This window comes from Dendropsophus ebraccatus, chromosome 2 (assembly GCF_027789765.1).
Source record: "Dendropsophus ebraccatus isolate aDenEbr1 chromosome 2, aDenEbr1.pat, whole genome shotgun sequence".
NCBI lineage: Eukaryota > Metazoa > Chordata > Amphibia > Anura > Hylidae > Dendropsophus > Dendropsophus ebraccatus.
In genome coordinates this window covers 139,440,605-139,452,653 of record NC_091455.1, presented here as the reverse complement: position 1 = coordinate 139,452,653, position 12,049 = coordinate 139,440,605, and the positions used below count along the sequence as shown (strand labels likewise).

Below are 12,049 nucleotides of genomic sequence, written 5' to 3'. Positions count from 1 at the left end.
TGGTCTACACCGAGTACCTTTTTTCGACACTATCGGATAAAAGGATCTTCTTCTTCCACCAGTGACTTTTCGTCTACGGTAGTTAGTCAGGCCTTTAGAGGTCCCAACCCTGGGGATTAATGTACTTGCTAGATCCCCAATTGTGCCGCTGTGGACGTAAGGGAAGTGTACATTTGATTGATAATGTGTTTTCCCTTAGTCCATCAGCGGCACAACACTCCCACCCTAATTATGTATTATATTTGCTTTTGTATTTAACTCACAGTAGTGGGGGGCTGGCTTCCTCTTATACTCCAAGGGGAGGGGCCAGATCCATTATGTTATTAAACTATTTCTATTTTACTATTAAAAATTCTTTTTGTCCTGCCTAAGCTCACAGGGGCAATTAACCCCAATTGTGCCGCTGATGGACTAAGGGAAAACACATTATCAATCAAATGTACACTTCCTTCTCTCTCTCTGATTTCCTTGCAGTTTCCCAATATTCTCTATAACATCTGGGACCCTCCTGAAGACTCATCAGGTGAAGAGACCCCGATACAGAAGACGACTAGCAGCTGGCACATCTGGTAAAGCGCCCTCCACCCTTTATCACACAGACAATATCACCGTGCTCTCATCTCATTCTTACTGAATTTTGAAGCATTAGAAAAATTTTATAAAAAACAGATATACTTTTATCCTGTGTCCATGTGTTTCATTCCCTGTATATATGTGTAATATGTAGGGGACAATCAGGGCAGTATTGGCAGTATTAGCAGGGGGCCTGCTGAAGCTAACAGCTGTAACACACACACACACACACACACACACACACACACTGCTCTTTCCTGCCTGTCAGCCTGCTCATTGTGACAAGCAGGGTCCCAGGTGTAGACAGAAGCAGGGCAACAGCAGATAAAGTGTATTATGAGGTTCTGCAGCAGCTGAGGTGTATGATGAGGTTCTGCAGTAGATGGGGTGTGTTATGATGTCTGTGTAGCACAGCTTACCTTCATAATACACCTCAGCTGCTGCAGAACCTTATCATACACCTCAGCTGCTGCAGAACCTCATCATGCACCTTAGCTGCTGCAGAACTTCATATTATACACCTCAGCTGCTGCAGAACATCATAATACACCTCAGCTTCTGCAGAATCTCATAATACACATCAGCTGCTGCAGAACCTCATAACACACCTTATCTGCTGCAAAACATCATAACACACCTCAACTGCTGCAGAACCTCATAATACACATCAGCTGCTGCAGAACATCAACTTTTGATATGTCTCTATGATGTCTCTATGACATGTCAAAAGTTTTTTAAAACGACAGGTACCCTTTAAAAGGGTACTCTGGGCAAAATGAATTTTTAAATATGTTATTACATAAGGAAAGTTAGACAAATTTACACTAATTACGGGAAATGCACATAGAGTGCTATTTCCCTCAATTTAGTAGATCAGTTCCTCTAAAAAAAAGTCACGTCTCAAGTGTATGTTCCGTCAGAGTCCAGCAGGGGGCACATGTAGAAGTAAAGAATTAGAATAGACGTCGATGTAGATGAATCAGTGCCTTCTCCCTCCCTCCCAGTGGCGTAGCTACTATGAAGGCAGGAAAGGCAGTTGCTATGGGGCCTCGGCTGCAGGGGGCCCGGGCCCCGTCTGGCCTGTCTCCCCTGTCTTCATGGTAGCTCTGCCCCTGACAGTAAAGCACCCTGTCAGAGACGCAGAAGAGAGCATCTGCAATATCCTCTCAAGCACCTCTGCACCTCCTCCTGACACAGACTTAGAGCGTCTTGCACCAGTGTCCCCCTGTCCACAAGTGGCAACAGTCCCGGGTAGGTTCCGCCCCCAGCGCAACAAGCCCCGCCCCCAGTGCCCACTGCGGGTGGGATATTCGCTCATGGCAGAGACACAGCAGGAAGGATGGTAACTATCACTGCCAGCTGGAAGTCACCAGCATCCCTGGCATCCTGTATAATGGGGTCAGCCAGCTTCCCTGGCATCCTGTATTATGGGGTCACCCAGTTTTCCTAGCATCCTGTATAATAGGGTTACACAGCCCCCCTGGCATCCTGTATAATGGGGTCTCTCAGCTTCCCTGGAATCCTGTATAATGGGGTCTCTCAGCTTCCCTGGCATCCTGTATAATGGGGTCACTTAGCTTCCCTGGCATCTTGTATAATGGGGTCACTCAGCTTTCTCAGCATCCTGTATAATGGGGTCACTCAGCTTTCCTGGCATCCTGTGTAATAGGGGTCAAACCGCTTCCCTAGAATCCTGTATAATGGGGGTCACTCAGCCTCCCTGGCATCCTGTATAATGGGGGTCACTCAACTTCCCCGGCATTCTCTATAATGGGGTCACTCAGCTTTCCCAGCATCCTGTATAATGGGGTCACTCAGCTTCCCTGGCATCCTATATAATGGGATCACTCAGCCTCCCTAGCATTCTGTATAATGGGGTCACTCAGCTTTCCCAGCATCCTGTATAATGGAGGTCACCCAGCTTTTCCAGCATCATGTATAGTAGTCAGTATAATGAAGGTCAACCCACCTCCCCACCCCCTAAACCCTTCCCTCACACACACACTGTCTTAAAGCAGTTTGCACCCCGCAGGTGTCTCAGAGTTGTCCCAACCAGCAGGGACTCCGAGCGGCCTGCTACCCCTCACCCCCCCACCTCAGGGCACAGCACCTCAGAGCTGCCGAAGGCGGGGGGACAGCTCCATATCGCTGGGACAGGTAATATGTTGGGGGCCCCATACACTTTTTTGCTATGGAGCCCTATGAATCCTAGTTACGCCCCTGCTCCCTCCCTGTGCTGCCCAGTACTTGTAATGTCCCCCCTCCCTCCGTCCCATCCTGCTGCCTGTCTCCCTCCCCGTCTGCCTGGTCCTACCACGCCTGCCGCCCGATTCCAGGCAGCAGGGTGAGAGCTTCTTATCTTATGCTCACCTCGCTGCGGAGGCCCCTCCTGCCCTCCCCCCAACTAGCCGCCCCTCCTCTGAGCCCCTGGGGCTGATAGCCCCTACAGCCATGCCCCCCTGCGCCTCAGCGCTGACCCCGCCACCCTGCACAGTTTCCTTTCTGAGGTCTTCATAGAGAGCAAATGGTGGTGTCCCATTTCCCAATTCCCCTATAAAAGGTCAAAAATTGTCCTTTATTGACAAGCCTATCAATATTTTGAGCTTATGATTCACAATAGGTTCAGATTTGTAGATACTTGAAAACGTGTAAATCTGGTAAGTAGTATGTGTCTGTGCCTGTTTCTTGAAGTGTACCTGTGATGATAAAAAACTTTTGACATGTCATAGAGACATGTCAAAAGTTTTAATATGTCCGGTCGGAGTGTTCAGACCCATACCGATTGGGAGAACGAGCGGGGAAAGGACTATGCAGCAGCATGTCCACTCTCAGCTCTGTGTCAGTAAAGACTTCATAGACTTACATAAGGGTCCTGACTCATCACATGACACAGAGCCCTGAGGGGGGCCGCACTTAGCGGCTTGTTCTCATGATTGGTACCGATGTGAACACTCAGACCTGGCCGATCAAAACTTTTGACATGTCTCTATGACATGTCAAAAGCTTTTTTTATGATGACACTTTCAGACACCATTCTTCCAATTAAAGGAGAAGTACAGCAACATTTTTTATTAAAGTATGGTATTGCCCTCCAAAAGTTATACAAATCACCAATATCCACTTATTACGGGAAATGCTTATAAAGTGCTTTTTTCCCTGCACTTACTACTGCATCAAGGCTTCCTGGATAACATGGTGATGTCACAACCCGACTCCCAGAGCTGTGCGGGCTGTGGCTGCTGGAGAGGATGATAGCAGAGGGACACTGAGGGACCCAGGACACCGAGCATCCCCCTGCCATCATCCTCACCAGCAGCCACAGCCCGCACAGCTCTGGGAGTCGGGTCGTGACATCACCATTTTATCCAGGAAGTGACATTACCATGTTATCCAGGAAGTGACATCACCATGTTATCCAGGAAGTGAAGCCTTGATGCAGTAGTAAGTGCAGGGAAAAAGCACTTTATAAGCATTTCTCATAATAAGTGTTTATTGGTAATTTGTATAACTTTTGGAGGGCAATACAATACAAATTTTTGCCGGACTTCTCCTTTAACCCCTTAACGACAAAGGGCGTATAGGTACGCCCTATTGCCGGTAAGGGCGTTCAGAGCGGGGCCGCACGGCGACCCCGCTCTGAACCGCGGCGGTCCCGGGTGCCGCTTGTAGCCCGGGACCGTAGGTATTAGCGGGCACAGTCCGATCGCCGTGCCCGCTAATACAGTAATCAGATGCAGCTGTCAAACATGACAGCTGCATCTGATTACCGGATCCAGCGTCTCCCTGGTGTCTAGTGGCGGAGATCGCTCCTCCGGGATGTTATCGCTCCAAGATGGCGCCGTCCCCGGCTCCGCACTCGTTTACTTCCGGCTGCAGCAGCCGAAAGCAAACGAGTGCCGATCTCATGGATCTCTGCAGCATATCTATGCTGCAGAGATCTCAATGAGAGATCAAAGTGTATATACTAGAAGTCCCCTAGGGGGGCTTCTACTATATGTGTAAAAAAAAAATATATATAGTGTTGTTGTCAATAAAAAGCCCCCTCCCCTAATAAAAGTCTGAATCACCCCCCTTTTCCCAGGTTATAAATAAAAGTAAACAAATAAATAAATAAACAAACATGTTTGCTATCGCCGCGTGCGTTATCGCCCGAACTATTAATTAATCACATTCCTGATCTCGTACGGTGAACGGCGTAAGCGCAAAAAAATCCCAAAGTTCAAAATTGCGCATTTTTGGTCGCATCAAATCCAGAAAAATTGTAATAAAAAGCGATCAAAAAGTCGTATATGTGCAATCAAGGTACCGATAGAAAGAACACATCATGGCGCAAAGAATGACACCTGACACAGCCCCATAGACCAAAGGATAAAAGCGCTATAAGCCTGGGAATGAAGCGGTTTTAATTGACGTATATTTGTTGACAATGGTTTGAATTTTTTACAGGCCATCCTGTAGGTATAAGTTATACATGTTATATATCGTTTTAATCGTAACGACTTGAGGAACGTGCATAACAAGTCAATTTACCCCAGGGCAAATGGCGTAAAAACACATTTCCCCTAAATAATTTTTTTCTGGTTTCGCAGTGTACTTTATGCAAAAATCCAGCCTGTCATTGCAAAGTACAATTAGTGACGCAAAAAATAAGGGCTCATGTGGGTTTCTAGGTGGAAAAATGCAAGTGCTATGGCCTTTGATGCACAAGGAGGAAAAAACGAAAACGCTTAATAGCGTTAATGGTTAACGGTTAATAGCAGGAGTAGAAAATGTATTCCCTTTAGTTTATATTGCTCATTAAAGAAGACCTGTCATCACTACTGGCCTATCTGTTTTAGAAAATACATGTTTTGCCTACAGTCATGGCCAAAAGTTTTGAGAATAATACAAATATTATATTTTCACATGAGCTGTTCCCCTCTGGTTTTTATGTGTGTTTTTCACATGTTTTTATCACATACAGAAATATAATTGCAATCATATTATGAGTAACAAAAGCTTATATTGACAATTAGAATGAGGTAATGCAGCAAGGCAATATTTGCAGTGTTGACCCTTCTTCTTCAGGTCCTCTGCAATTCTCCCTGGCATGCTCTCAATCAACTCCTGGACCAAATCCTGACTGATAGCAGTCCATTCTTGCACAATCAATGCTTGAATTTTGTCAGAATTTATTGGTTTTTGTTTGTCCACCCTTCTCTTGATGATTGACCACAAGTTCTCAATGGGATTAAGATCTGGGGAGTTTCCAGGCCATGGACCCCAAATCTCTATGTTTTGTTCCCTGAGCCATTTAGTAATCACCTTTGCTTTATGGCAAGGTGCTCCATCATGCTGGAAAAGGCATTGTTGATCACCAAACTGCTCTTGGACGGTTGGGAGAAGTTGTTCTTGGAGGACATTCTGGTCCCATTCTTTATTCATGGCTGTGTTTTTAGGCAAGACTGTAGGAGAGCCGATTCCCTTAGCTGAGAAGTAACCCCACACATGAATGGTTTCAGGATGCTTTACAGCTGGCATGAGTCAAGACTGGTGGTAGTGCTCACCTAGTCTTCTCTGTATAAGCTGTTTTCCAGATGTCCCAAACAATCGGAAAGGGGATTCATCAGAGAAAATGACTTTACCCCAGTCCTCAGCAGTCCACTCCCTGTACCTTTTGCAGAATATCAGTCTGTCCCTGATGTTTTTTTCTGGAGAGAAGTGGCTTCTTTGCTGCCCTCCTTGAGACCAGGCCTTGCTCCAAGAGTCTCCGCCTCACAGTGCGTGCAGATGCACTCACACCTGCCTGCTGCAATTCCTGAGCAAGCTCTGCACTGCTGGTAGCCTGATCCTGCAGCTAAAACACTTTTAAGAGACTGTCCTGGCGCTTGCTGGTCTTTCTTGGGCACCCTGGAGCCTTTATGACAACAATGGAACCTCTCTCCTTGAAGTTCTTGATGATGCGATAGATTGTTGACTAAGGTGCAATCTTTCTAGCTGCGATACTCTTCCCTGTTAGGCCATTTTTGTGCAGTACAATGATGACTGCACGTGTTTCTTTAGAGATAACCATGGTTAACTGAAGAGAAACAATGATGCCAAGCACCAGCCTCCTCTTAAAGTGTCGAGTGGTGTCATCCTTCTTTAATCATGACACTTTGATCTCCAGCCCTGTCCTCATCAACACCCACACCTGTGTTAATAGAGCAATCACTAAAACAATTTTAGCTAGTCATTTTAAGGCAGGGCTGCAATGATGTTGAAATGTGTTTTGGGGATAAAGTTCCGTTTCTAGGCAAATATTGACTTTGCAAGTAATTGCTGTTAAGCTAATCACTCTTTATAACATTCTGGAGTATATGCAAATTGCCATTTTAAAACTGAAGCAGTAGACTTTGTAAAAATTAATATTTGTATCATTCTCAAAACTTTTGGCCATGACTGTATATAGCTCTGTGGTGTGTTGTCCCTCTGAAAACCCAACTAGGTTTTACTGTTTCTTCAATTGTAGCTTAGAAAATCTGCTAGTTATCTGAGTTCAGTCACATACTGTACATGTCTCTTTAGGGCTGCCACGTTGTAAACCCTGACATCTGGCATTTGTAAGCTCCTACCAGCTTTGAAAGACAGAGTTAACAAAATGCAGTTCTTTCCTTTCAAGATTAAATTAGTGAATGCAAATGGAAGCTTTTGTATACCCTTAAGCCCTTAGTACACGGGGCAACTAGAGGAGCAAACAAGTGCTATCAGCGCTCGTACACGCGGCAGCAGGAGAGGTGCGGGGGGGGGGGGGGGGGGTTGCCTGGTTGATCGCTAGATCGTCCAGGCAGCCCACGGAGTTGGCTGATCATTGGCCAATAATCGCTCCATGTAATAGGGCCTTTAGGCTATGTTCACACTATGCACTAACAATGGCTGTTGTCGCACTGAAAATTGCATTGATTTCAATGCACTACGTACAGAAATAATTCACAAGTCAATTATTTCTGTGGCTGCAACGAACAACTGGCATTGTTCAATACATTGTGCGAACAATGGCCGCTGTCTGGATTGATATCAATGCAACACATTGTTTTATGACGAGTACGGGCGTTGTTTAAATTGCTGACAGCAGCCGTTCTTTTCACAAAAAATATGTTGCGTGAACATAGCCTTATGATGTAACAGTAATAGTATGGTTTGGAGAAGAAATGTCAACAGTTATTGATACTCAAAATTTGAGCTTTTCTCATTTTTCATTTAATTATCTATATTCAAAATGAAATGTTACAGATTTCACACTGAGCCTCCTAATAAGATGACACTTCTTGTTTTGTAGAGATCACTACTCCACGGTCATCTCACTACCCTTACAGGCAGGATTACAATATAAGCTCAAATCTCCAAATTTAGAACTGGGTGAAAAAACACAGGATCCACTATGGACTGTAATGATTGTCACAGCTCCCCTCTTCCTGTACAATCACCTCTACACAGGTCACAGAGCATGCCCTGCAAATTCTCCTATGGAAGTCAAACTGGAGTCACCTCCAGGCACCAATTCCAAATGGTCTCTGTGACTGCTGCTAACAGAGTAGGGCAGGTACCTAGACAGGATGGCCATTTTATAGTCAAGTAGCAAAAATAGAATGAAAAATAATGATAGAAGGATTATGTTTTAGTAATTGTTTTTTGTTTGTAAAATAATCTAGATGATACATCTCTTGTAATTGTTAGTCAAACATAATAGTGGTATAACTGCAGAAACACAGTAATACTTACATGTAATATGTAGGATATAATCCTTCAAAGTACCAGCAGTGTTTTTTGGCTTCAGTGCACTGAAAAACAGAGTGGATGAAATTAATGAATATAATGTTATCTTAAACTGTACAGTACAGAAGTTTAACTTTTTTAATATGCTCATGGTTGAATATGACTTAAAGGGAAACTATCAGCAGGTTATTAAAATCTGACTTCATGATATTGCCCTCTAGTGCTTGGGGTGCCGAGGATGAATGTACATTTTCATGGTATTAGAAGTTTAGGGAACACTGCCATGTAAATGTTCATGTCTGTCTGAAGGCCGTCAGGTATTAAAGGTGTATAGGCACCTTTAGATCTCAGCCAGTTTGGCGCTTTGAGTCTTGAGTAATTCAAAGAGGCAGCAAGAAAGAAAAACAGTATTTCCTAAGCTTTTTGCTATATAATAACTGTAAAAATATACATTTGTTTCATGGGTCATGAGTTTTATGCTGGACACTTTCTTAAGAGATCATCGCTGTCTTTTATGTCTGCTTTCAGCTTTATTAGCTAAATTAGAGTGATTGTCCTAGTCCCTGGTATCAGCTTGGGCCGCTCTCTGAGCCTGGAATGTATTAGGTCTTTTAACAAGCGACTCCCACGCTATATGATGCTAATTAGACCCTATGCAGCGGGTGATACAATGAGACAGAACAGAGTTCAGCTGTAGAGAAAGTGTTATTTCTAGGTACAGACAATACGTGTGGTCGTGTATGTGGGTATCTTATTCTCCTGTTGTGACTCAGATTGATCTCCATTTCCAAGATGTTACTATGGAGCTGGTCATACAGCTGGGCTGCTCTGTGAGCGGCTGATACTAAGTTAATGGTGGACACTGGAATATATTTCCTTTGGTTTTCAGCCCTGTAATGAGCAGAAGTGTTACCATTCTTCCTTACAATCTCATATTATTGTTGTTGTGTTGCCTAGAATATGAAAAAAAGGATTTTATCATAATCTTAGACTTAGTTAAAGGGATACTCCAGAGAAAAGTTCCTGTCACTGACAGAGGTGGCAGTAGAGAGCACCAACATACAGCAGCTAATAAGTTCTGGAAGGCTCAAGATTAGTTATTTAAAAAAAGGACACAACATTGATCCATCGGATGATCCAGCATGGTTTTCCTCTGGCATGGTTGCATGAAAAAGCCAACATTTCTGTTCTGGTACTACCATGCCAGATTAGGCATATGCCAGGTCACAAGTTATTTTAAATTTTATTTGTGGGGCAACCCATTTAAGAAATAAATGGGTTTATATATAAAGCTTGTTGTGCCATTTTTGTGTGTGTATGTGTTTTGTGACAGATTTTTCTGCCATACAAATCTATTCATAAATCCTATGTCATACATAGTATGCAGTAAGGCAACTAATTTAAAGGGAATCTTTAATTAGTTTGTTGTCAGTGAATGAAGAAACATTTGTAACAGAGGCTGCAAATCTACATAGTGCTGCTCTCAGAAGTGGAGAACCTTGTGCCAGGCCAGAAAATAATCTATGCATTTAACAGACTGGACATATGATTATTGTACACTAGGGCCACAGTCCTACAAGCAAGTGAACGCATGCATCTGAAACCACACCCCACAGCATCACCTCCATGATCCCCGGATCTGTAGCTGCCGCATGGCAGGTGTACGAAGCTATACCTGCTCCAGAGCAGGTGTAGTTTTTTCCATAAATTACATGATTTACGCCTCCTCCCTACCTTGCCGCATGTCCACAGCTCATCCATCAGAAGAGCAGGGCATGCGTCAAGGAAAAGCGCAGAATCTGTACCTTTCCCCTATTGTACGGCAGGCGTGGTATTTATAAATCCCCACCATTGTATAATAAAGTTTAATAAAAACTGTATATAAAGTTGTATATAAACTCCCATGTATACAGAGATTAAACGCATCTTGACATTTGATCTACTATTACTTAGTATGCACCAAATCCATCCACTAAGCCATGCGTCTCCAAACTGTGGCCTTCCAGCTGTTGCAAAACCACAATTCCCATCATGACCGGAGAGCGAAAGCTTTGGATTTGGCTATCAAGATAATCAAGTAGAAGCAACAAAAAACCCTTTGCAGGTGGTACATGGGTTGGTTTAGGGGGCTGTCTTGGAGCATTGCATAGACTTCTGTGGGTGTTATATGTTCTATATACACTTTCATTATTTACTTCTAGCCTCTCTTATGTTCTTAGGCTCAGTCACATGACCACTCTGCTTGTGATGTGTTTACTTGCACGTTCAATATCTGTTTCCTGTTCCTTCCACTGAACATGATCATAGGTGGTGTCACCAGGTGGGTGCGGGCAGGTGGCCCTCCTATGGGCTGGCTGGAATTCCACATTGATGTTGGCCTTGCTTCTGTAGGCAGAGCTAGTATTGGGACTCAGTAGAAGCTGTAGCAGAAGGAGCAGGGCTGATGGCTACCTAGTTGGAGTAAGCCTTCCTATTAATGATAATGTCATGTGGGAACATAGCCTCAATCTACAATTTTATGTTATTAATTCTCAGACTCCCTGATATGCAGTTCACAACCAGCATTTAGTTTCATGTAAAATATGTATATTATCCTCTCCTGCTTTGAACAGTTCCTGTCATGGACAGAGTTGTCAGCAGAGAGCACCTTCACAGACTGAAAAGAATTCACCTCTTCCTGCAGGACATACAGCAGCTGGGAAGTACTTGAAGGCTTGAGATTTTTAAATATAAGTAATTTACATATCTGTACAATTTTTTGACACCATTTGATTTTAGAGCATTTTTTCACTAGAGTACCCTTTAAAACATAATTTTCCTGCACAGAAGTGAAAGAACATCAGCCTTTTTAACATGTTTCATTCCTACAGTGTCAAGCTTTGACGTAGCAGCTGTAGTGATACACAGCTGCCAATAAAAGGTGTCCTACGTGAAAGTATTTTATCAGCTTAGCAAGAGCCAGATTGTTTAGGAAACAGAAACCTAACAGGTGGAAAAAATACCCATTTATGTTTTATAAGCAGATTATTTATAATGATCATAAAATACTTATTTTACTGTCCTATTTTGCATTTGTTTTACTTTGTAAGGGCCTGTTCACACTGAGTAAAACAGGTGGAAAATCTGAGCGGAACTCCAACCGTTTGCAATTCCGCCTGCCTCAGTGTCTCAATGTAATGTGTGCGCGGAGAGCATTTCTGTCACTAGTTAATGCTGCCCTCATGTAAGGCTGCATAAACCTAGTGACATATTCCCATTAAAGGAGAATTCTGGCAAAAATGTTTATTAAAGTATTGTATTGCTTTAAAAAAGTTATACAAATCACCAATATATACTTATTACGGGAAATGCTCATAACGTGTTTTTTTCCCCTGCACTTACTACTGCATCAAGGCTTCACTTCCTGGATAACATGGTGATGTCACGAACCGACTCCCAAAACTGTGCAGGCTGTGGCTACTGGAGAGGATGATGGAAGGGGGACACTGAGGGACACAGGGCACTGGAGGGACACTGAGCATCCCTCTGCCATCATCCTCTCCAGCAGCCACAGCCTGCACAGCTCTGAGAGTTGGGTCATGACTAGGCTTGATTGAACAACGGAAAAAGCTATGTTCGATCAAACGATCCACATTTAATTGCTGATGCCTTCCCGATTGTTGCGGAAGGAGGAGACAGCCCTGGGACCACCTGGAATTCCGGGATGCAGCCTATTACCTAGGCTAAATCCAGAAATTCCAGG

The 12,049-nt window shown here is 43.8% G+C and overlaps 1 protein-coding gene across 1 annotated transcript in view; it reads right to left on the bottom strand.

Annotated features, from left to right (window-relative positions):
- The window catches only part of VOPP1 (VOPP1 WW domain binding protein), a 103,738-nt gene that overhangs the window by 37,297 nt on the left and 54,392 nt on the right, over positions 1 to 12,049 (bottom strand). The window contains exon 2 of the mRNA XM_069958397.1: positions 8,314 to 8,372. Coding sequence (XP_069814498.1) covers positions 8,314 to 8,372 — 59 coding nt within the window. The remainder of the gene's footprint in view (positions 1 to 8,313; positions 8,373 to 12,049) is intronic.